The sequence below is a fragment of the Mesoplodon mirus genome (genome assembly GCF_964341445.2).
Source record: "Mesoplodon mirus genome assembly, chromosome: 12".
Taxonomy (NCBI): domain Eukaryota; kingdom Metazoa; phylum Chordata; class Mammalia; order Artiodactyla; family Ziphiidae; genus Mesoplodon; species Mesoplodon mirus.
The window spans coordinates 51,584,460-51,611,130 of record NC_138988.1 but is presented as its reverse complement, the minus strand read 5'-3'; the positions used below and the strand labels follow the sequence as shown (position 1 = coordinate 51,611,130).

Sequence of the window (26,671 nt, the reverse complement as noted above, 5' to 3'; positions counted from 1 at the left end):
TCCAGGATCTAATCCCAGATCTTGCATTGCATTTAATTGCCTTTTTAGTCTCCTTCAATCTGGAATAGTTCCTCAGTTTTTCCTTGCCGTTCACAATGTTGGCATTTTTGAAGAGTACAGGCTACTTACTTTGTAGAATGTCCCTCAGTAAGGGCTTGCCTCATATTTTCTTGTGTTTTATGCATTTTGGGGCTCTAGTGATGCTGTGTTCTTTTTAGTGCATATTAGGAAAAACACGAGGTTGATTTGTCCCATTGCTGATAATGTTTAACTTGTACCAGTTTGTTAAGATGCTGTCTGCCAGATTTTTTGGCCTTACAGTTAATAAGTTATACTAATTAGTATTTTGTGGGAAGGTACTTTGTGACTTTGTAATATCCTGTTTCCATCAAACTTTCGTGTTTTAGCTTCCATTAATGATTTTACCTGAATCAGATATTATATTATGAAAGATGCCAAATGGTGACTTTTCTCACTTCATTGTTTCTTCTAGATTTATTAGTTGGCATTGTACAGTAAGGTAGAGCTTTCCCTATTCACCTGTTTTGTTTACTTTAGAATGATGTTTTTATTTTCCTTAGTGGGTTATGATTTGTTATTTATTTGAATTATTCTGGACTTGGCTAGTAGGAGCTGCTTAAAGCTAGTTCCTGTGTTCTTCTGACATATCCTCATTTTTTGAGTCCTTAACTTCCTAGCATAGCTAGATATTTTAGGCTTGGCGCTTGAATTTTCTCAGCTGCAGCCATGGAGCCAGCAATTTCTCTAAGGACTGGCTCTGTTTAATGCATTGTACTATTTATCTGGCCTCTAGGTGTGCTTATTGCTACTTAGGTATTATTGCTTCTAGGACCTCTCAGCGTATACACTTAGGAAATACACACACACATTTATACCTCTTTTGTATCTGTATTCCATTGTATTAAAAAATGAGTTCACACTGTTACCTCCAGTTCCAATCCAAAGCCAGCGTTTCTTCTAGCTGTCCGCCTTCCCATGTTTGTAACTCCTTTCTCTGGTAGTTAGAAGCCTGACTCCCATTATCTTCATTGTATTTACCTAATTGCTCAATTCTTCCTCTGTGTAACCAAACTTGTGGCCATGGCAGCCCCAAACTTGATCTCTGACATGTTGCTCCCACCCCTCTGGAAAACTTGGCCTCAGAAATAACAATTGCAAAGAGCCATGGTGATGGGGGTGCAGGAGCAGGGAGGTGATAAGGGAAGGAAGAAAGATTACAGGCCAGTTAGAAAGCTTGGCCTTGGACACCCCCCCCCCAACCCCCTGGCTAGCTCAGAGGTCAGCCTGATAGGGGAAGACTCCCTCATGTTTGATAATCATTCTGGCTGCTGTGTAGAGAACACATTGAAGAGAATGAGAAAGGAGAAGAGGAGACAGGGCGACTGGCTAGGGAACTTTTGGATTAGTTTACTTTCAAGGGAGAGTGGAAGTGTTGACTGTGTAGCAGTGGTGGAGATGGACAGGAGAGGACATACCCAAATCATATGGGAAAGTTGGTAAACCTGTTTTTAATCAGTAGTTTACCAGAGGTGTTAATCTGCCCAATGGATATAAAGTTATCTTAATAAGAAATAGTATTTTAAGATATACATTAGTTATCTAGGCAGATACTAGTTTGCTTTTAGCCAGTAATAGTTGATAAGTATTTTTCTTTGGTGGTAAGAGTTTTTTTTGACAGTTTTTTCATTGCATGCATTTTAGATACACATAAAAAGGTTTACACATTAAAAGACTGCACGAGACTTCCCTGGTGGTGCAGTGGATAAGGTGCTGCGCTCCCAATGCAGGGGGCCTGGATTCGATCCCTGGTCAGGGAACTAGATCCCACATGCATGCCGCAGCTAAGACCCGGTGCAACCAAATAAATAAATAAAAAAAAAAGACTACGTTAATTAACTTTAAAATGGCTGATTGAAATCTGATTTGTGGGCCACTCAGAGTTAACACATATAATTTTAGTATACTCCAGTTGTATTTACATAAATGTGTGTAATATTTAGCTTTGGTAATTTAAAATTTTGACCGATTTTTATATTTATTTAATTAATTAATTATTTTTTAAGGTTCTTTTTTCTTCCTGTTTTATTGAGATATAATTGACACATAGCACTGTATAAGTTTAAGGTGTACAGCATAATGGTTTGACTTATATGCATCATGAAATGATGACCACAATAAGTTTAGTGAGTATCCATCATCTCATATAGATACAATATTAAAGAAATAGAAAAAATTTTCTTTTCCCTGTGATGAGAACTCTTAGGATTTACTCTCTTAACTTTCATACAGAACACACTGCAGTGTTCATTATACTTATCATGTTGTACTTGACAGTCCCTAGTACTTACTTATCTTGTAACTGGAAGTTTGTACCTTTTGACTGCCTTCATCTAGTTCCCACTCCCCTCAGCCCCCCACCTCTGGTAACCACACATCTGATCTCTGTTTCTGTGTTTGCTTTTGGAATATAATTGACCTACAACACTGTGTTAGTTTCTGTCACACAACATAGTGATTTGATATTTTGGTACATTTCAAAATAATCACCACAAGTCTAGCTGCCATCTATCACCATACAAAGATATTACATAATTATTGACCATATTCCCCACATCATACATTCCATATTCGTAACTCATTTATTTTGCAACAGAACATTTATACCTCTTAATCTCCGATGCAGTAAGGAAAAGACAGCCTCTTCAATAAATGGTGTTGGGAAAACTGGACTACTTTCTCACACCATGCACAAAAATAAATTCAAAATGGATTAAAGACTTTTAAATGTAAGACTTGAAACCATAAAACTTCTGCAAGAAAACATAGTACGCTGTTTGACATGAGTCTTTGTAATACTTTTTTTTTTTTTTTTTTTTTTGCGGTACGCGGGCCTCTCACTGTTGTGGCCTCTCCCATTGCGGAGCACAGGCTCCAGACGCGCAGGCTCAGCAGCCATGGCTCACGGGCCCAGCCGCTCCACGGCATGTGGGATCCTCCCAGACCGGGGCACAAACCCGTGTCCCCTGCATCGGCAGGCGGACTCTCAACCACTGCGCCACCAGGGAAGCCCCCTGTAATACTTTTTTGAATATGTCTCCTCAGTCAAGGGAAACAAAAACAAAAATAAACAAATTTGCTTTGTTTTTTAGATACTATGATCAGATCTGTTCCATTGAACCCAAATTCCCATTTTCTGAAAACCAGGTAAGTCATTAGTTTTAATTTATTTTAAAGTTATATGATAATGGTAAATCACTCATTTCCTCCTACCCATGGTATTTTATTAAAATAAATGGTGCCTCTTCACTATCCCTAGGTTTTAATGAGACTTTTAAAATACAAATTAGAAACTTTTAAGCCCATTGTAAAGAGTCTCTTGGAAATTCTATTCATGCCATTCCTTAGTCACTTCTGGGCTCATTTAGTGCATTGGACTGCATTTTTTTTTCTTGCAGTTTTTAATCAATAGGATCTTTTGACTAATATAATCTGTGGTGCCCTTTCCTTTGGTTTTTACAGAATAAAGAAGGAAACTGTATGATTCAGGAAGTACTAATCTCATTTTATGTGCTTTAAAAATTATTTGCATAAGTTATATTTGCATATGATTTTGCAGATACTATGATTAGATGTTACACTATAAGAATGTCAATCTTACTTTCTCTTAAAGGCTAGATATTGAAAATGCTGATGATTTCTTACAGTTTTATTTGGGAGACTTGTTAATTTGTGTGGCATTTCTAAATTTTAAAATAGTTTGTACAAAATACTTTAAACATTCTTGTACTAAAGTTTTTACAAGTCAAATAATATGGTAAGATTTGCTTTAAAATATTCCAGGAGAAAAAGTATGTGTGTAGTGGGGTTGGGGTTGGGAAGTGAGGGTAGATGAACCAAGAAGGGCAAAAGGCTAAAACTGCTGATGGGTGTATGGGAGTTCCTTGTGTTATTCTCTCTAGTTTTGTGTGTATTGAAAATTTCTCTAATCTAGAATTGAAAAATTTTGTATTGGATTGCAATACATAATTTAAAAGAGGCTAAGTTCTTTTTAACCTTCATGTGTGGAATATTTTAGAGTAGAGTGAGATGCAGTTTTTAATTAAGTAAACTTTTTATTCGTGTACAACATACATACATAAAAGTGAACAGTATCATGTGTATAGCTTGAATCTTCAGAAAGTGAATATATATGTATAACCACCACCCAGATCAAGAAATAAAATATTGTCTCATTTTATCCTGGAAAGGTAACCATTCTCCTACTTTTGTCATAATGGAATAGTTCTAAATTTTATCCTCTGGGAAACCTGTAGAGCTTACTTCGTTGCCTTTACTTCTCTTGGCTTATTTGATGATCGTTTATTAAGTATCTGTTCTGTTCAAGCCATTGTGTGTTTGTAAAGATGAGTAAGATTGTATTTTTTGAAGAAGACAATATGTATTCAGTTACTGAGGCAGAGTGACCATTTGAAATATCCTAGTGCCAGTATCTTACTTTCAAAAAAGAAAATTTTATGGTCCACAAAAAGGAAGAAGAATTGGTTGGTTAGAGAAGATAGTATTTTAGATGGGTTGAAGCTTTTGTCCTTTTCTTCACTGGATTTTTCTTTGAAAGAGACTTAATATTTAATGAGATCCAGGAAGGTAACATGAACTTCTTTTCTTTTTTTCCTCTTTTTATCAAGATCTGCTTGACATTTACCTGGAAGGATGCTTTTGATAAAGGTTCACTTTTTGGAGGATCTGTAAAATTGGGTATGTAATTTTTAAATAAAAAATGATAGGAAATTTGTTCTAAATACTTTGTATTGTTTTAGGTTTCTAAAATTGCTCTCCTAACGACTCTTTGTAAATAATAAAAAATTTTTATGTTTTATTTTCTTTTTAACTTCAACTTTTAATGAAATTTCCAAATATTTATAGAGAGCCTACACCTTGCCAGGCACTGTCCTAGTTTTAAAAATGAATAAGATAGTTGTACTCAGTCAGGTTGGGAAGGTAGCTATCATTCTAAAATATTGTAGAGAGTATATTAGTCTGTGAACAAACTTCTGGGAGCATAGATGAGGAAGTAGTTAATTCTGCCTGTTTGAATGCAAGTGATGTTTGAGTGAGGCCTTGAAGGATGAATTTGGTTTTTCCAGGTAGAAAATAACATTACAGGTAGAATATTATAACTGAAAGTCACAAGGCTTTTTGATCTACCAGCTCATCACGTTAACCTTTCTGTGTGTTAACTTTCTCCTCTGTGAAGTGAGGAATAGTACTGTGAAGTACTGTTTATTTCATTGGGTTCTTCTGTGGATTAAATGAGTGAATATGTGTAAAGTCCTTAGAACAAGGCTCAATAACTATTAGTTACAATCAATAATATTAGTATTATATTACATATGAAATACATATATATAATGTGTATGCATCATAGAATATATACTGTATAATATTATATAACAATGTCATATAGTATGTTACTATATGTAATACATATTGATATAATTATTGTTAAGGCTTGAAACCTTAGGTGAATTGGGGCTTATGGAGGGTGAAGACATTGGAGAGTAGATTGTGAAGAGCTGCAAGTGTACTGTGAATTTGTGCTCTTCCCTCTTATATGTTTATAGCTTATTGCACCCGGGCACTGTGGAAGGGGCTTTACACATATTATCTTAGTAAATTCCTTCTCAGCCCAATGAAGAAAGGCACTGTTATCACCAGTTGCACAAACTGGTTTAGAAAGATTAAGTGACTTTCCAAGATCATATGACAAAGATTTAATGAAGCCAGATATAACTCCAGAAAGCCTAAGTCCAGAGACTAGAGAGAAACAGACCAGTTAGACTGGTGAGAGATGAAGAGATTTGACTAGGTGTAGTGTATGTGGGTCAAGGAACGGATGGGTTTGAGAGAGGGTTCAGAGATGAAACTGATGGATCTGCTGGCTGGCTGTCAGAAGAAAGAGTAGGAGTTGATGTTTGACTCTAAGGTTTGTAACTTGGTTTGACTTGTGGCTAATTATTCCTTTCAATAGACAGGTTGAGTTTGACTTTCCTGTGTTATATCTGGGTAGAAGTTTCTCCTTGGCATTTAGAAATAATATATTTAAAGCTCAAAAGAGGTCAAGATGTAGATTTGGGAACAATTTTCATTAAATGATAATAAATTTATCTCCTCTGGTAGATTGTAGATTGGGAAAAATATGAAAGGCAAGCTAGGGAGTACAACGTTCAGGGGTACGAGAAGAAGAGGTTCCTGGGAATGAGGTTGAGAAAAGACTTTCAAATCTCAGAGGAACCAGGGTAAAATAGAGACAATGGGATTGAATACTGGAGGAGTTTCAGAGATTGTGTCCAGTGGTTCCCAAATCTGGCTGCATATTACAGTTACCTGGGGAGAATGTTAGAAATACAGATTATATCTTTACAGACAAAGATACAGGATGCCAGATGTGATAGGAGGACATTCCAGGGTGGCCCCTGGAATTGATATCTTTGAAAATACCTTCAGGTGACTCTGATGTTGAAATGTCATTGACAGAGTCATTGTGGCGGAGGTCAAGAAATAGAAGGTTGTAGAATTCACTGGATTTGGCAGAGAAAGTGTCACTGGGGCATGCTGAAGTCAGATTGCGTCACGTCGAAGGGTGGACTGGAAGTGAGGAAGTGCAAGCAGCATGTGTGGGTTGCTCACTTCAGAAAATATACAGTAAAGAGTTGGGGACAACGGGAGCATTATGCTGAGAGGGAGGCAAGGTCAAGAAAAGGACTTCTAGTGCTGTTGTGACAAGCAAGTTGTTTGGCTGAGAATAAGGAGCAGGTAGCAGGAGAACCAGGAGACACTTAAGTGAGATAGGTTAAGTTGATGAACTGAGGTCCTAGAGGAATTTGGACACACAAAAAATTAAGAGCATAAGTAGAGCAGGAGGTAGATCATCAAGGCATTTCTAGTAGCAAATATTGGGAATTAAATGTCCATCACTAATGTTTTGGTTAAATAAAGCACAGGCTGCCCATTCATTAGAATATTGTGTAATTTAGAATATTAAGAATGGTAATGCAAATATATATTTGTTGACAAGTACATCTGTGTCCATTGAATATCCAATAAAAGGCCTGTTACAGGTGAGAGCTGCTGCCTTGAATTGATGTAACTCGGGGCCCCAGAGCTGGTCTCTTTGGAACACCTTTTGTATAGAAACCAGGGTGATTGCTGCTCCCTGGAGTTGTCCATTCCAGGCACCCTGAATATGGTATAGTGTACTATTTGTGAAAAATTGGGTATGTGAACATGTATGTACTTATTTGTCAAGATATTCACCAAAAATTAGTGGGTAACTCTGGGAGGATATTGAGTGATTTTTAATTTATTTTCTTTTGTGTGTGTGTGTGTGTGTGTGTGTGTGTGTTTAAACAATTGTTTGAATTTTAGAACAACTATTTTTATTTATAATCAAGCTGTTGTCATTTTGAAAAGCTTAATGAAAAAGAGCTCAGATAGAAAAACAAGAATGAAGTTCAATATTAAGAAAAAAGAGGGCTTCCCTGGTGGCGCAGTGGTTGGGAGTCCACCTGCTGATGCAGGGGACACGGGTTCGTGCCCTGGTCCAGGAAGATCCCACATGCCGCGGAGCGGCTGGGCCCGTGAGCCATGGCCACTGAGCCTGCGCGTCTGGAGCCTGTGCTCCACAGCGGGAGAAGCCACAATGGTGAGAGGCCTGCGTACCGCAAAAGAGGAAAAAAAAAAAAAAAGAAAAAAGAGCTCTTTGAAGGAAGGAGAGTTGAACATTTATTTTAAAAAACCCTGATATAACTTTAGATGTGATAGAAGAAATCATAAAGGAAAAAGGTTTAATTACAAGAAAAAGTTTTCACAAAATCTCTTATACGTGAGAAATTGTCAAAATAAAATGACAGACAACAGCCTGGGATGATAATGTTTATAGGAAATATAATAGGCTGGCATATATATCTTATATATAGAAAGTTTACTTTTATCTGTTGCTTGGAATATATTTCATTCTTTAAGTCCACTGACTCTCTGTCATATATGCTGGATGAGTTGCTTCATATTTAGACTGTGACTTTCTTGTATGGCTCTGTGTGTGTGTGTGTGTGTTTTTAGAAGTTTTAATTGTTGCACCACCACACACATTCTGTGCTTTTATCATATTCTCAAGACTTTCCAAACTCTCTGTCTTATTATTTATCTCTCTGGACTCACCTTTTCCTGAGTGACTCTTCTGTTCCCTTTGGCCTTGTCTGTTTTCTTGCTTGAATCTGGACTGTTTGCTATCTAAATCTGCTGTATAGCTATTATCCCTTAGTTTAGAGCCATTGTTTTCTGGATATTGTGTCTTCCTCTTTTGCTGGAATATACTCTTAAGTAACTTTCTCAGAAAAGGTCAAATTTCTGAATCTCTTCTTTGTGGAAATGTCTGTATTTTGCCCTCATATGAATTTGGTTTGAAATTCTGCTTATGTCAGAAACCTGGGAGTCACTCTTGACATTGTTTCACTTCATTCCCCACATGCAGTGAATTCATCAGCAAATCCTATCAGATTTTCTTTTGAAAGATATTAAAAATCCAGTCACTTCTCAGCACCTCTGCTCGTGCCATTCTGGTCAGAGCCACCATCACCCCTGGCACCTGTTGCAGCAGCTACCTGTCCTAATCTCTGGCCTCCACCAGTGCTGCTTCCCCACAGTCTGTTGTCCACCAGGCGGGCTGAATGTGTCTCTGTTCATAACTCTGTTGACTTCTTGCCTCACTCAGAGTAAAAGCTAAAGCTTTACAGCAGAGTTGGCTCTCTTACCTCCCTGACATCATTGCTTCCCATTTAGTACCTTGTTCTCCTTTTTTTTAAGCCATACTGGCTTTAATATATGTTGAATTAATTAGAATCATGTTTCTTCAGAACCTGAAGGCATTGTTCTCTTGCCTTTTACTATCCAGTGTTACTGATGAAAAGTCTACTGAGTATTCTTTTGTAGGTGACCTGATCCTTTTTTCTTGGGAAGATTTTTACAATTTTCTCTTTATACTTCATGGTTAGAAATCTCAAAAGATCTAATTGGCTTTCATTTGGGGTATGGCATTTTATTGTTGGCCCTTTCAGTTTGAAGACTCATTATCTCCTTTCAGCCCTGGGAAATTTTCATACATTTCTTCGATAATTTCTTCTTCATTTTTTCCTCTCTTCTGTTCAGAATGCTGTATTAACTGATATTAGTTGTTCTGAGCTACTCACTCACAACTTTTACATGTTTCATTTTGTTTTCTCTTTATGGGCTGCGTAGATATTTTCTAACCTTTCTTTTGAAAAACTTTTAGCAATCAAGTTTTTAATTTCCAGGGGCTTTTTCTTATTCATGGATTGTTCTTTTTTAAATAACATCCTGTACTTGTGTATGGATGTACCATCTTTGAATCTCTTTAAGGATGTTAATGTGGATCTTTGAGATGTTTTCTGTTATTGGAATTGTTTACTCTGGGCTCAAATTTTTAGTTCACCTTGATCTTTACTTTGCTGCATGTTCTACTCATATCCTGGTTATTCTAGATTTTTAATACATTTATTTAAGAAAGTAGGTTAGAGTAGCTGGTGTGTATGTCTGCTTTACTTTATGGTGAGGAGGCTAGAATTAGGTTGGAGGCAAGCTAAAAACCGACCATAATTACAAGGGAGACTACTAAAATGCTACATAACAAGGAGGGTTTTACTTTATGGCACTACTGTGTGGCACAAACACACAGCTGTAGTGTTGTTCTGATTTTCCTAAATGGTTTGTTCAGTATTTTTTGTAAGAAGCCTTCTGATTATTTTGCTTGGTGTTCAATACCTGGCACATTATGTAAGACCTTGAATGTCACTATGATTGAATTTGTTCTTTTTTTAAGATTTTTTTGTGGTTAAAAAAAACCTGTAACATAAAATTTACTATCTTAGCCAATTTTTAAAAATTCTTTTTTTTTTTTTGGCTGCACCACATGGCTTGCGGGATCTTAGTTCCCCAACCAGGGATCGAACCTGAGCCCCAGCAGTGAAAGTGCCGAGTCCTAATCACTGGACCGCCAGAGAATTCCCTGTCTTAACCAATATTAAGTGTACAGTTCAGAGGTGTTAAGTATATTCACATTGTTGTGAAACAGATCTCCAGAACTTTTTTGTTCTTGCAAATCTGAAACTCTGTACCCTTTAAACAACAACTCCCCTTTTCACCCTTTCCCCAGTACTTGGTAACCACCATTCTACTTTCTGTTTCTGTGAGTTTGCCTACTTTAGACACCTCGTATGGGTGGGATCATAAGAGTGTTTGTCTTTTTGTGACTAGCTTGCTTCACTTAGTATAATGTCCTCAAGGTTCATCCATGTTGTAGCATGAGACCCGATTTCCTTCCTTTTTAAGGCTAATATTCCATTATAAGTGCACACCACATTTTGTTTCTGTTCATGAATCAGTGGACACTTGAGTTACTTCCACCTTTTGGCTATTATGAATAATTCTGTTACAAACATGGGTGTACAAATATCTCTGAGACTGAGACCCTGCTTTCAGTTCTTTTGGATTTATGCCTTGAAGTGGAATTGCTGGATTATCTAGTAATTTTATTTCTTATTTTTTGAGGGACCTCCATACTGTTTTCTACATGGCTGCAACATTTTACATTCCCACTAACAGTACACAGTGGTCCTAATTTCTCCACATGCCTGCCAACAACTTATTTTCCATTTTGTTTGATAGTAGCTATCCCAGTGGATGTGAGGTGTGTAGATTCTTGGTTAGAATTGTATTTTAACCATATAATCTTCTCTACCTCTGAGAGATGTATTAGCTGGCCTTCCATGTCTCCTTTACGCTAGGAGGTGCTTGCATTGGCATAGGTTTGTAGTAGTGAGGAACTGGTTTGAATATCATGGGAAGGTATCATTTTGAGAGAGGTGATGGAAAAATGGAAAGAATTTATTCTAATTGAATTTGAAATGACTTGAATGACTTTCATTTTGAATCTGACTAATAGCAGTGTGGACGTAAAGGGAAGGAAAGATTAATTTATTGATTCTTGAGTTATAGGTGATGAGAATATTGTTGTGGAAATAGATGCCTGGCAGGGCAGCTAGGAATATGGGAGTGGTATTATGGGTCAGAAAACAGGTCTGGAAACTTGTTTTTGTGTGAGCCAGTGGTGATAGAGGTCATAGTATTTCTCTTTGAAACATTCGTTTTCTTTAGAACAAAAATAATCTGATAAATTTTTCCTTCTCAATTTTTTTACAGCTCTTGCAAGCCTAGGATATGAAAAGAGCTGTGTGTTGTTCAATTGTGCAGCCTTAGCTAGCCAGATTGCAGCGGAACAGAACCTGGATAATGATGAAGGATTGAAAATTGCTGCTAAGCATTATCAGGTACGCAGAACAGTAGTTACTACGTAACCATCAACACTAAGTTGGATTAAATTGAAAATAATTTGCGTTTAGGTTTATAAATGTTTCTTTACACACAGATGCTTTCTTGAAAAATAATGTACTTTTTAATGAATTGATACATATTTTTGAAGCCCTTAGATAAACTACTTACTTGTGGACCCAGCTCTGTTTTTCCTCACCATTGTATACCCAGCACCTAGCACAGTGCCTGGCACATAATAAAGGCTCAGTAGATGTTGGGAGAACAAATGATTAAATGTTTTGAGTTGAAATCCTTGGCAAGTCCCTTTTAAATAAATGACCTCATTTAAAATATTTGTATGTTGTTTTTACGTAATTTTTCTTAGACACACTAAAAATTTTTACCAGTATCACAAAAATTAAGACCTCTTGACAAGAAATTTTTAACTCTGAGCTTGTAGAGAGGTCATAGTTAAATGTGGTCAGATGTGTAATGTTCTTAAGTTAGCTAAATTTAGATTTTAGATACAATCATTTACTAATATGGCATATTATTTGGTGGCAGTATGTTATTTACTTAGCTTTTCTTTTTTCAATTTAAAAAACAGTAAATGATTATTGTTAAGTGATATCTATAATTATGTTTTCATGTTTTATATTCCTTTATAATTTACAGAGTATGTTGATGTTCACATAAACTTTTTGATGCATGTTATATAATGCCATTTTCATTTTACAGACAAGGAGACTAAAGGACAGAAGTGTTAATAAAGTGGTAGATTGGGGTTTCAGGTGTTCTGATTCCAAATTTTATGGAATTCCAAATGCTTCTTATACTGTCCCTCATGGCTCTGGAATTTGCTTGTCTCAGCTGTGGAGTTTGATCTTTCCCGTTGTTTAAGTTTAGAAGAGAGGTGAAGAATGCTGCTCTAAGAAAGAGAGAGGAAAATGTACTTTAAGCACACAACATGCTCCCAATTTTAGATGGGCACAGATGAAAAGCATGGTGCATATACCTTTCCTTTGTGAGGCTATAAATGGCAAATATTTTAAAATGTGAAAGTGAAGTAAAATTTTATTTAATTTTCCATTCATTGTAATTCCATTAGTTGGCATGTGAAATCTTAGAGGGCATTCTGAATTACTGAGGATATGTTCCATTCTGTGAGTCACCTCTGTGATTCACAGCAGAATCCCCTACTGTGATGGAAAGAGATCCTAGATCCCTGTCTGGGCTGTTTGCTGCCAAGAAGCTCTGGGCCCTTGGCTAAGTGCTTTGAACTCTGTAGGTCTCCAGTCTATATTTGTGAATGAGAGACTGGATCCCTTGCAGTTCTAGTCTGTGATTCTGTGAGTTTACTAAGCAAGTCAGCTGATCATTCCTTGGAGACATTCTAGTTTTATGATACTTCATGACTGCAGCAATCATTGATGTTTACTTCAGTACAGTTAACCTTGAGTTAGCTCTGTGTAGTGTAGCTGCATAACCCCCAGCATGTTTTAAAAAAAAAATTTATTTGTTTGGTTGCACTGGGTGTTAGTTGTGGCTCACCAGCTCCTTAGTTGTGGCTCCAGGGCTCCTTCATTGTGTCACATGGGCTCCTTAGTTGTGGCATGTGAACTCTTAGTTACGGCATGTATGTGGGATCTAGTTCCCTGACTAGGGATCGAACCCAGGCCCCCTGCATTGGGAGTGCAGAGTCTTATCCACTGCACTACCAGGGAGGTGCCCCCCAGCACTTTTTAATCCCAGACTGCCACCTTTCTTTTTCCCAGGGTTATTTATTTCATAAAAGCAAAGTTATTTTAGTGTTAACCTCAGCGAAATATAATTGAGAAGAAAAATCTAATGGGAAACATTTCAGCAGGGAGCTCTGAAAGCCAAATAAAAAATCTGTAGCAATGGATAGTCATGCTGTTCCTCAGAGGACTAGGTATCAGTTCTATTTAAGGTTTCCCCTAAGTATGGCATGTTTAATTATTTGAGAGATGAATTTGGGACCAAAGCAAGAGCATTTCAGGACTAAAAACATTTTAATAATGTTTTATCCCTGCCTTTGTTCTCATGTTAGTTTTGAGGAAGTATTTCTAAAATGTTTAATCAATTTGTCCCATCAGTTTACTTTGTTTGTTACTGCACTTGACTTTAATGTACGTTAAATTTCTTGTTATTCTATAGTGTTTTAGAAAACTGTCCTTATTGTCTGTAGGTCAGATGTAAGTGGTTTTGTGTGTAGCAGTAGAATATTGTCTTGCTGAATTCTTACAGATTTAAAAGAAATTCTTTTCTTTCCTCTAGTTTGCTAGTGGTGCCTTTTTGCATATTAAAGAGACGGTTTTATCGGCCTTGAATAGAGAGCCTACTGTGGACATATCTCCAGATACCGTTGGGACTCTCAGTCTTATCATGCTGGCACAGGCCCAAGAAGTATTTTTTTTAAAAGCCACAAGAGGTAATTCCAGTTTGTCCTATATTTTGTTGCATGTGAAAAGAAGTGACAGACTTTTAAAATAAGAAGGTGATTGTAATATGTTCAACACAGAACTTTCATCTTTGAATTTGACCCACGGGTTATTGAAATTTTTCAGCTTTCCTTTTCTGACCTTAAGGTGGTACAAATGCACATTTAAGAATGTAGGCTGTGTTTGAAGTCTTTTGTGAAATATATAATTACTGTCTTAAAACACTGAACTCTAGAATAGTATTTATATAGGTTTGTAATATGTCAAAAATTGGTTCATTCAGCAAATAAGTATTGGGTACAACTGTGTGCCAATCCCTGTGATAGGCTCTAGATAGAGTTAGCAGACAAACAAGATTTCTGTTTTCTGGAAGCTTACAATTTATTTTGGGGGAGGTGATAAACAAATTAAGTAGCCAAGGTAATTTTAGAGAGAGATAATTGCTATGAAGAAAATAAGATGTGATAATGACTGGTGGTCTGGCTGTTGGGTAAGTATGTAGGGGGAGTCATGCTATTTTAGATTCATCATTCAAGAAGAGTTTCTTTGAGGAGGTCTTGTTTAAACCAGACTTAACTGATAAGAAGGAGCCATCTAGGCAGAGTCCCTGGTCCTGTGAATGAGGGAATAAGAGCAATTCTTTTAAGGCATGTGAGTTAGTATGAGAGATTAGAATAAGACTGAATATGTAAGTACAGAGAAATTGAAAATAAGGGAGCAGTCCATCAGGTGGAAGCTAAATGAACTGGAAAAGTTTTTCTTTTAAAATAACAGCTTACATTGAGGTAGAATTCATAAACAATAAAATACCCTTTTAAAGTATACAATTCATTAGTTTTCAGTGTATTCAGAGTTTTGCAACAATTACCACTATCTTATTTTAAAACGTTATCATTACCCCCAAAAGAAACCCCATACCCACTGTCAGTCACTCTCCATTCCCCTTTTCCCCCAGCTTCTAGCAACTGCTGATCTATTCTGACTCTTTGGATCTGCCTGTGGAATAATTAAGTTGTATGCAGAAGAATTGATTTCATCAATAAGAATTTTTTAAGACAAATGTACAAACTTGTGATCTCAATGTCTATACTGAGTTATTATGATATATCAGATTACTTTATATTTATTTTCATTATAATGGTCAATTTAATATTTTATTCCAGATAAAATGAAAGATGCTATCATAGCTAAATTGGCTAATCAGGCTGCAGATTATTTTGGTGATGCTTTTAAACAGTGTCAGTACAAAGATACTCTCCCCAAGGTCAGTTATTGTTTTTGTAAATACTTGGTTGTTTTGCATGTAGAAATATTTGGACATTTTTGTGTATAAGAAGCAAATTAAAAATTATGTTTTATAAAGAAATTTGAAATTTAAGGAGAGGCATTTGAAGAGCATATTTGTAGAAACAGTTTTTTATTTAAGATGCATGACAAATTCTCTTTCATATTTAGGGGATGCCTTTGCTTCCACTCTTTACTAAACTTGTTTTTCCAAGCTAAAACTCTTGCTGGAAAATTTTGAACACCTGTCTCCAGTAATTTTATCAGATCAGGGCATTGTATAGTTTTGAATCACTGGTTATTTGGTACAGCATGAGTACTTGAGCATGTTGATTATTCACCCTTTTAATTATTGTCCTGTTTTCTTAAAGATGAATCTTAAAGCGCAAAAACAGACATAAAGACAAAAGGAAAAGGAAACCTTAACAAATTCATCCAGTACTTTGATTAGAATTAAGTTTTGCCAACAGGGCTAGAAAATTGGGCTGCTATTGGACAGCTAAGGAAAACAACCATCTAAAACCATATATCACAGGAAGTATTAATTGTTTTAATATAAACCTTTCTGAAGTAGCATTTGAAGAGACTAGTCAGTGATGATCATTTGTAAATGACAAAGGAGATTATTAGACAAAGAAGTAAATTCAGAATGCTTAAAAATGGAAACTTACAGACTGAAATGTAGTATGATTCAACTGCTTTCTTTCAGAAATGTTCAAGGAATTAGTTTTGTCTGTATGATAGCAAATGATATTTGTTACATGCTCTTTTGTAGGGAAATTTATTGATTTATAAGTCATTCAGGAATCTTTATAAATTATGAAATTGCAGACAATTTTGTGGTGAAATAAAAAAGCATGTAAGTACATCAACACATTAGTCAGAATATGAGCACTAGGGAATTTGAAGATTCCTGGAGATTTAAAATTCACCAAGAGATCAGTAGAAATTTGCCCAGGACTCTTGGGTAGTAATAGTGTTGCTCTTAAAAAGAGACTTGGGATCTCCTCTCACCTTTTTTTCATCTGGAAGACCTCATGATCAGCTGCACAGTGTACCGTTACATCCTGTTGGGCCATTAGTTCAGTCCTGTCCCGGAGAGAAGAATGTCACCTACAAAGACTTGGAAACTACCTCTGCACCAATCCTGGTATTCCTTGAAAATCTCCTGTTTAAGTACCAAGTTGCTCCAGACTTACCTTGAGAACTGGCATGAGTGCAGTTTGAGATTTAGATGTCTTTTATTTTTTTGCCTTTTTACTAATAAAGCTCATAAGTTATTTTCATATTCTAGTTATAAAACTGGAATATCTGCAAGTAGTGACCCAGGAAGCTAGGAAATTATTCACTGGGAGACAGGAAAGCTCACAAGGTAGTAATTCAGTTTTTGATTCTCTTATTTTTTTGTCTAGACAGTGATTGTCTAGTATATTTCTTGGATATTATATGGCATGTACTTCCTAAAAACAATGAGGTTATAGGCTAGGATTTGACATTTTAGAAGATCCTCTACTGCTTTTTTGGTTCATGTTTTTGGATCTTCTAAAATTAATTTTGACTGGAATTTTTTTCAAAACAAATTAGGGCAAAATAGCACTTTATCATATTAGTCATTAGCTTAGTGCATTTGTCTGTTTGCTATGTGTTTTTGAGTTATGTGATACTGAGTAATTTTTATATGGCTAAAAATCATCTTTATTAAAAAAGTCTCTTAGGACATGAATTTAAGAGGGAACTTACTTTACTGTCTTTTGTCTTTTAAACATGTTGAAACAGTCAGCTATAGAGCAATTTCATTAGTATATGTGAGTAATGGTGGTTTAGTTAACTCTTAAGGGCTGGGTAAGGGCTCACAAGAAAGCTTCTAAAGCCCTGTGCTTGGTATTCCTCTGTGAATGTCCATTCTACTTCTCTTTCTAATGCATGCTTCCCTTTCTTCTTTGTAAACAAAATGTTGACTTCATGGCTCAATTAAAGTGAATTGTAAAAGCTTAATTGGCTTCATTTAACAGTTAAAAAAGAAAAGAACCCAAACCTTAATTCTAATTGGAAGAAAAAACCTGAATTCATTGAATCCAGTCCATGCAAAATCATGTGGTCTTCTCTGTTTACACCTGACTAACCTATCTCTAAACCATTAATGGGGTGATTCTAATTTCTGTCTCCTTTTCCTTTTTCTTCCTGCATCCCATGTTGTCTGTGGTGGTTTGTGTGGTTGGACTCTCCCCTGGTCAGTATTTTTATTTCCAGGAGGTGTTCCCTGTCTTGGCTGCAAAGCACTGTATCATGCAGGCCTATGCTGAGTACCACCAGTCTATCCTGGCAAAACAGCAGAAGAAATTTGGAGAAGAGATTGCAAGGTTACAGGTGAGTTTCTTAGAAATAAATATTTAAGTAACTTGGATTTCTCTCTTTTTTATTTTTTAAACAAATAAATTTATTTATTTATTTATTTTGGGCCGTGTTGGGTCTTCGTTTCTGTGCGAGGGCTTTCTCCAGTTGAGGCGAGCGGGGGCCACTCTTCATCGCGGTGCACGGGCCTCTCACTGTCACGGCCTCTCCCGTTGCGGAGCACGGGCTCCAGATGCGCAGGCTTAGTAGTTGTGGCTCACGGGCTTAGTTGCTCCGCGGCATGTGGGATCTTCCCAGACCAGGGCTTGAACCCATGTCCCCTGCATTGGCAGGCAGATTCCCAACCACTGCGCCACCAGGGAAGCCCGGACTTCTCTTTTTTTTTAGTGAGATTCCCAAGTTTGCTTGTAAAAACCTTTCCCACTCATTTCCCCTGTCAACAGAGTCAGGTGATTGTTTTTATTTTCTAGGCTATACCTACCATGTGCTTTTTGAAGTCTCATATTTTATCTAAAAATTTCATGCAAAATTTGTATTCAGTTTTCTTTTATTTATCCATGTTTATTTTAATATAAAATATTCTAAATTAATTATATGCTCCAGAAAAGGATGTGGAGTACTTAACTTGTGGCCTAGCCTTGGTCTAAATTGGGTCATTACAATTCCACAGCTTGAAAAGGACAGTGGTAATAGATACATAAATAGATCTGGTAATCAGCAGAGTACCTTCTGTGCTGTTGTATCAGCCCTGGGTGTGTGAGAAACTTGATGTGACATCTGGGGCAACTTCGCAGCAGGGGCAAGGGCTGTTTACATGAGTTTTTTGTATTTTGAGGGTTGGTAAGCAGAGGGTAGGAAGAGGACTGTTAAGGAAATTTAAATATGGACTGGTATTAGAAGATACTATGCAAGTCTTATTTAGGAAGTTCAGTTTAATTAGTCTTTTCATGAGAAAAGAAACCCAAGTTTTATAAAAAATAAAATGTATGCTTGTATTGTGCTCCACGCCTCCACACTGACAAAATCAGAGATGGGCACACTCAGATTATCAAACATATTTTACTTTTCCAGGGATTCACTTTGATTGTAATAACTTAGCATCATATGAAAGCATTATATGAAAATGCTTCTGAGAAAGGGGTTTCTGGGGGAGAGATTTTTTTCAGGGTAGCATATTTAAAGTATTAGGAGTATTAGGAGTTTTGACTGAAAGAAGAACACACAACATAAGAGCTGGAGTTTAAGTTTTATTCAGGGACTTTACTGAGGACTGTGGCCTGGGAGACAGCCTCTCAGTAGCTCTGGGGAACCACTCTGAAGAGGTAGGGGAGAAACCAGCTTATATATGATTTTGGCTAAGGAATATGTACAGTTGGTCAGGCTTACATCTCAGTAACAATACTGCTGGTCACAAAGAACAGATATCTCAAGTTAATGATTTTAGTGCTTTTCTATGTATGGGAAGATGTGGGAATCTGGGTTCATTAAAATTCTTCCTGAGATATGCATCTAACTAACTGTCTAAGGGGCCTGTTTTTTGAAAGCACATTGTGCCTCATCTTGTTTTTCATCCTGAATTCCTCTCTCAGGGAGCAGTGTTGGTCGGCCACTGCAGTGGATAATGACTGGGTGATGAGCACTGCTGTTTGTTTTACAGAAGTTTAGCTTTTTTATTTTGGGGGAATTCTGGGACTATTATATTCAAATAAGCCTTTATTCTCTATAAACCAGTTATATAAGAGCCTCTTTTGAAATTTTAATCTAATTTTTAAAACCCCTCTGGAAAAAGGAAACTTTCAAGCTCACATAACGAGATGAAGACGTTTTTCAGTTATAGACACACAAGAGTTTATAACTTGAGTTTTACACCTTTAGTCATAGGTCAGAAGTTAACATATAGAACACAAACACTTACTGATTCATATCTCCAAGGGCTGTTCCTCTTTCCATTAAGTATGAGATATTTTTCTACTTGATTTGAGCTCAGAAATAGGTAAACAGAACAAAACAGACAAAAAAGATGACCAGCAAGTCATATTCTCCATAGTCTCTCCTTCTGCCCCATGTATCTGATGGTTGCACCATTCAGTCAGCTTTGCAATCATTGTTAACAATAATGGGGAAAAGCTTATTAGTCACGAACAAACCAGAAATAAAAACAAAATCACAAGAATCAGGAATATCACAACAGTAGGTAAAATAACAAAGGGAAAATTGTTGCTTGTGATTCACTTCTGGGGCCAAGAAAAGTTGTCCCTGGACTTACACAGCTCATGAAGTGTGCTTATTGGACAGTGCAGTTCATTTGGCTCCTGAAGGTGGGTCCACTTGATCATCCTGGTGGAGTCTCTAAAGCTGCCAAGGTACGATCTTCAAAAAGACATAAAAATACAGTTGACCCTTGAACAACACAGGCTTGAATTGTCCAAGTCCACTTATATGCAGGTTTATTTCAATGAATAAATATTTGGCTGTCCGTGTCTTCACGTCCTGAATTTATGGATTCAACCAAATGCTGGTCGTGTACTATGTTTAATGTGCAGATGCAGAGTCTGTGGGTACAGAGGGCCAGCTGTGGGACTTGAGAATTTGGATTTTGGTGTCTGTGGCAGATCCTGGAACAAATCCCCCACGGATACTGAGGGATGACTCTATATAGATAAAAAAAAATGTGACTCAGATAGAATGAATACATACCAGAATTTATTTAATTCATTAATGAGGGACCTAATGAGATGATAAAACTGATTTTGTGAAAGTATTGTTTTTTCTTTGTTATGATAGTAGCTTGTAGATATTAAGGAGATTGTTTATGCTTCTGTATGAATTTTATTTAAGTATTTACTATGGAAAATTTCAAAAAATATATATATATAAAAGTAAGAATTATCAAATATCCATTACCCAGCTTCAGTGATTATCAGTATTTTGCTTTGCGTTTCATGTTTCCCCTTCCCCTCTTATTTTTTTGGAGTATTTTCAGCTGTCTTATGTATCATTTCATCCTTAAGTTACTTCAGTATATGTAAGTCTTAAAAAAATTAAAACCACAATGTCATCCTATCTAGCACAATTAATACTAATTAATAATTAATTCTAGTAATCTAATAGTATCCAAACATAGTTTAGCTTTCTCTGATTTTTTCTAAAATGTGTTTTTACAGTTGGTTTGTTCAAATGAGGATTCATACATGGTCCTCATGTTGCATTTGGTTGATAGGTCTCATGAATTTTTAATTTGTAATGACCTCTGCTCCCCAACTGCCATGTTGAATTGTCCTCACTTTTTCTTGTTTTGTATGTTTCTTACACTGATTTCTGTGATGTCTGTTATCTCTGTCATGTTCCTTGCATAAATATTATAGTCTTCCTTAAACTGTTTTCGTATTTTTCTTCACTTTCTTTCCTGAGTTCTGCAGGTCCCGTTTCACATTTTCTTGCTATCTATCACCCACTGTTATCTGGGGCATCTGGTCCTCTGTTCATATTTTGTGTGTCTTTGGTACCGTGATTGCATCCTTAAGTTTTTAGCTTATTTTAGTTTTTTTAGTATGCTGTGTTCTTTGCTTTGTGGCAATATTTATTTATTTTCTTTTCTTTTTTCTTTTTTGGCTGTGCTGCGAGGCTTGCGGGATTTTAGTTTCCCTACCAGGGATTGAACCCTAGGCCACAGCAGTGAAAGTGCGAGTCCTAACCACTGGACTGCCAGGGAACTCCCTGTGGCAGTGTTTCTTCAGTGAATTTGCATTATCTGTTGGAAAGTTAAACTGCTCTTTTTCATCCTTTTCCTTATGGTTTCTTAGTGTTGAGGCAGATGGGATGCCTTTTCAGTCACTTGTGTTTGAATGAGCTTGATTTTAGTCGGGGAATAGCAAGAGGTTCCTGGGTGGGGGAACCGCAGGGTATCTTTCCAAGCCTCCTTGTGTAGGCCCCTTCCTCCTCTCCTCCTCTCTGCTTCTCAAAGCCTGGTGTAGGAAGGATTCCACTTCTGTGCCTGTATTTCCCTGAGTTCCTCACAGCCTTTGCTTTTCCAGGTGATGCATCTACTTTCAGTTTGTATTTTGTTGACATTTTCTGAGTGCTCATCCCCTTTCCTCCTTCTCCCCACTTTCAGTCCTCTCTTCTGCTTCCCCCAGCATCCCTGCCCTTGTAATTATCTGCCTCTGTGCTCAGCAGCTCCGTGGGACCAGGCTCCTCAGTATTTCATTTTTCCTGTGACCCCTGGGTGGCTCCAGGCAGGCCATTTGGCTTTAGCTTTATCTTTGATCTGGCAGCTGTCACCTCATTGCGTTTCATTGTTTTTAGATTTGCTTAATTAAGCACTTTCCCCTCAGGGTGGGGCCCTTAGCCTTCCCGTTTCTCCTGCTGTATTCAGCATTTCTTATGCTCCTAATAATTTTTCAATTTGGGGGAGCGCTTGACCACATTTACAAATCAAATTTGATGTACAGCTCACTTTAAAAAGTGATTTAAATTGTGCATTTTCCCATCTCTTGGTTTACACTAAAGGTATAGCTTTTGTTTTCTTTGTTTTGGTTATCCTTGTTTCTGTTTCATGTTAATCTTGTACATATATTTTAAAATTTATTCGTGGATATTTTGTCTTCCTGTTGCTAGTAACAATGGATTTTTTCTTTAGTTATCTTTTCAAGTTGGTGGTTGTTTATCTGTATTTGCTCTGTTGATTTTGAATCTAAGCTATCTCTTATTTAGAATAGTTAATTCTCTTAGCTTTTGCTGATATACAAATATATACCAGCAAAAGCTGGTAAATAATAATTGTTCCTTTTCTTTTCTAAATTTTATACCTCTAATTTTATCCTTTTGTCTGGTTATTTTGACATATTCTGTGTTCTGTGTTCATGACGATACTGGTGATCTTTGTTTTATTTTGACTCTAGGAATGTTTCTTTTATTTTTCTGCTAAGCATGAGATTAGCTTTGGAGGTTAAGATTTTAACATGTTAAGGAACTGGATATCTATTTTTATTTTACTAAAATTTAAAAAAATGTCGAGTGAATATTTTATCAAATGATTTTTCAACGTCTTTGGAGATAATTTGATTTTTTAAACTTAAATTTATTATTTGGAGAATTACATAAGTAGGTTTTCTAATATTAAACCATTCTTGTAATCTTGTAATTTTGGTGTTTTAGACTGCTTTATCTCTTCATGTGGCCGCTTTATATAGATGGTCTTTATATACCTGAGAATATTATGTATTCTCTAACTGTGGAGCCCAGGGTTCTCCATGTCTGGTAAATCAAACTCATTAATTGTGTTGTTCAGATCTTCTATAATCTTACACATTTTTTGTTTACTCCATTTATTTCTGAGACAGGAATGTTAAAATCTTCCACTCTAATGCTGGGTAGATTTATCAATTTTTCATTATAATTGTTTATATAGATAAAGGCTTTTAAATATAATATTTAAGAGGTTTTATATCTTTCTGGCAAATTGGAAAGTGTTTTATATTGAATTTATCCCTAATAATGCTTTTGACTTTATTGTGTATCTGGTGTTACTGTACCTAACACCACCTAAGTAATTTGAACCCTAACTTTGTGTGAGGCATGTGTTCATCTTATGTATCGCAAGGGCAGCCTTTACAGAAAGAATTGCTATTGGTGCTGACACAGCATGCTTCCTTGTTGATTTCCTATGTTGCATAATTTTTTTCTGACTCACCCTTTTCATCACGGGTATAGCCCTTTGAGGTTCCTGCCTTCATGTGGAGGGTGAAAGGGATGTTTCTTAGTTTTCCGTTTTATGTAGTTTCAAGACCCCTGTCTTAAGTCTTTCTGAGGGCTTTTAATGCATTTTAATAGCTCGTCCCTTGGGTACAGAAATACCCAACAGCCAGAGCCACTTTCCTCAATGTCAGTTTATAGTTTTGATTTCTTTTATTTTTTTGGTAATTCATTCATGTCTTTAAAGGGATATCTGCTCTGTATTATTCTTCATTTTTGATATTTTGGTATTTTGTGATGGGAGAATTTCTAGGCTGTTCTGTTGACCACATTTCTAGTAATGCCAGTCCTCAAAGATTTTTTTTTAAAAAACAGTGCTTGGATACCTGGTTGAAAAAAAGAGATAAAATATTCTCTCTTTTTTTTTTTTTTTACATTTTCTTAACTAGCATGCGGCAGAATTGATTAAAACAGTGGCATCTCGCTATGATGAATATGTCAACGTGAAGGAATTTTCTGACAAAATCAACCGTGCCCTTACTGCAGCAAAGAAGGATAATGACTTCATTTATCATGATCGAGTTCCAGACCTTAAAGATCTAGACCCTATTGGCAAAGCCACACTTGTGAAATCTACGCCAGTCAGTGTACCCATCAGCCAGAAATTCACTGGTATGTCAACTGTTCAGAGGCACTTTAATCTTATTTATTTCTTCTGCGGTTTAATTTACTTTTTGTAGCTAAAATCATATAATTGAGATTGTATGCTTTGAATGTAATTTGCATTCATGTTGTTCAAAGTGAATATGAGAATAAAAATTACAGTGAAATTTTAAGATGGAAAGTAAATGGTAGTAAAGCATGAAGTATATATACAGCAGAGTCAGAAAACTTGAAACTGTGTCTGAGTAATGATAATGACTTCAGTGAGCATTTATCTTTTTGTTAACATTTGTTATTTAAGATTCTGCTAATAAAAATAAACATACATAAATATGACTTTAAACATATAAACTTTTGGAGTCATGGTTGTATCAAATGTTATAATATCCTTGAATATTGTAGGTATATGCAATATTATGGTAGCCTCTAGCTGAGATGCCAAGGATAATATTCTAAGTTATTGGGTGGTTATTTTACAGTTGGCCATCTGTATCTGTGGTTCCACAGCCATGAATGCAAGCAACCGCTGATTGAAAAATATTCACATAAAAAAATTTCCAGAAAGTTGCAAAAAGCAAAACTTGAATTTGCCATCCTCTGGCAACTATTTACATAGCATTTACATTGTATTAAGTATCATAAATAAGCTAGAGATGATTTAAAGTATTTGGGAGGATATGTGTAGGTTATATGCAAATACTGTGCCTTTTTTTTTTTTTTTTTTTTTTTTTTGCCATATGCGGGCCTCTCACTGTTGTGGCCTCTCCCGTTGCGGAGCACAGGCTCTGGACGTGCAGGCTCAGCGGCGGTGGCTCACGGGCCCAGCCGCTCCGCGGCATGTGGGATCCTCCCGGACCGGGTCATGAACCTGTGTCCCCTGCATCGGCAGGCGGACTCTCAACCACTGTGCCACCAGGGAAGCCCCTGTGCCATTTTTTATTATTTATTTATTTATTTATTTATTTTATTATTTTTTTTTTTGCTGTACGCGGGCCTCTCACCGTTGTGGCCTCTCCCGTTGCGGAGCACAGGCTCCGGACGCACAGGCTCAGCGGCCATGGCTCACGGGCCCAGCCACTCCGCGGCACGTGGGATCCTCCCAGACCGGGGCACGAACCCGTATCCCCTGCATCGGCAGGCGGACTCTCAACCACTGCGCCACCAGGGAGGCCCTGTGCCATTTTTTATAAGGGACTTGGGCATCCATGGATTTGGTATCTGCCAGGGGTCCTGGAACCAATCCCCTGCAGATACCAAGGGACAACTGTACTTATTTCTGTTTAACAAACACAAAGTGTCTACCATGTACCAGAAACTCTTTTCAGCACTTTACAAATATTAGCTCATTTATTTCTCAGAACAACTCCATGAGACAGTTACTATTATTATCCCCATTTGACTGATAAGGATACTGATACAGAGTGGTTAAGTCATTTACCCAAGGTTGCAGAGCCAGGAAGTGGTAGAGCTGGAAACCATAGCACTGTGGCCCACTCAATCAGTTTCATCAACATATAAGCATTGTTTTCTCCTGTGTAGATCTTCTTCACCAAAGATCCTTTAAACTTAATGACTAACACATCTTTAAAAGCTAAGAAAATTAAGTTCAAAGAAAAAGCTTTCGTTATCATTGTCCACGAATATGGTGATCTAAAAATTCTCTTCATCGTATTTTCAATAGTGATTTAGTTTTGTTCTTTAAATATCTGTAGACTTTTAATGTGAATATTGGAAAGGAAATACGAGTAGTCACTTTACAGTTTGAGTTTTTGTCTTAAAATTTTGTTGAAATTTTAATTCCTAATTTTAGATCTGTTTGAGAAGATGGTTCCTGTGTCAGTGCAGCAGTCTTTGGCTGCCTGTGGTCAGAGGAAAGCTGATTTAGTTAACAGATCAATTGCTCAAATGAGAGAAGCCACCACTTTGGCAAATGGGTGAGTAGAGCTTAACTTTCATAAATTTATCTCTAAAGTTCTGATGTTTTCTGATTGGTTATTTATGAATGTTGTAGTTTTCTGAGCTCAGAGCTGAATGTCAAGGATATTTGAAATAACAAATATAGACACACACACATTTCTTGGGGACACTATATTTACTGAACCCTGGCAAATATATTATAGTTGGAAGAAATTTAATTACTGAAACAAAGTGAAAATATTTGACCACTAATTTGTATTTTAGGAGATATTTATTTGAGGGAAGTGTGAAGTAGAACTGAACTTTCAAGGTTAAGATACATGCACGTTCAGTATTCTGAAACAGTTTTTGTTTTTGGTGGATCGAAGCTAAGAAAATAATACATTGTTTTAAAAAATATATTAAGTATAATTTTCACACAATAAAATACACCCATTTTAAGTGTATAGTTCAATTCTTTTTGATAAATATGTATACCCCTGTAACTACCACCATCATGATCAAGATAGAGAACATATCCATCACCCTAAAAAATTCCCTCATGCCTTTCCGTTCAATTCCTCCTCCTCTACCCTCTAGCCACTACTGATCTGCTCCCTGTCACCATAGGTTAGTTTTACCTTTTATACAATTTAATATAAATGTAATCATTATAGCATGTGCAATATGTACATGACAGTATATAGTACATTATATACAGTAAATAGTACATTATATATGATATATATTGATAGTACATTATATACAGTGTATAGTATTGCTACAGTATATATAATATGCAATACTTGCAGTATGCACAGCATGTAACAGTATATATTAAAAATGTGTTGGGCTTCTTTCACTTAGCATAATCTATGTTTTATGTATCAGTTTGATTCTTTTTATTAATGAGC

The 26,671-nt window shown here is 36.5% G+C and overlaps 1 protein-coding gene across 1 annotated transcript in view; it reads left to right on the top strand.

Annotated features, from left to right (window-relative positions):
* Positions 1-26,671, top strand: part of PDCD6IP (programmed cell death 6 interacting protein) — a 62,983-nt gene that overhangs the window by 9,591 nt on the left and 26,721 nt on the right. Inside the window, exons 2-9 of the mRNA XM_082639741.1 lie at positions 3,171-3,225; positions 4,707-4,776; positions 11,296-11,423; positions 13,705-13,858; positions 15,032-15,132; positions 17,403-17,519; positions 23,648-23,870; positions 25,672-25,795. Of these exons, the coding sequence (XP_082495867.1) occupies positions 3,171-3,225; positions 4,707-4,776; positions 11,296-11,423; positions 13,705-13,858; positions 15,032-15,132; positions 17,403-17,519; positions 23,648-23,870; positions 25,672-25,795 (972 nt within the window). The remainder of the gene's footprint in view (positions 1-3,170; positions 3,226-4,706; positions 4,777-11,295; positions 11,424-13,704; positions 13,859-15,031; positions 15,133-17,402; positions 17,520-23,647; positions 23,871-25,671; positions 25,796-26,671) is intronic.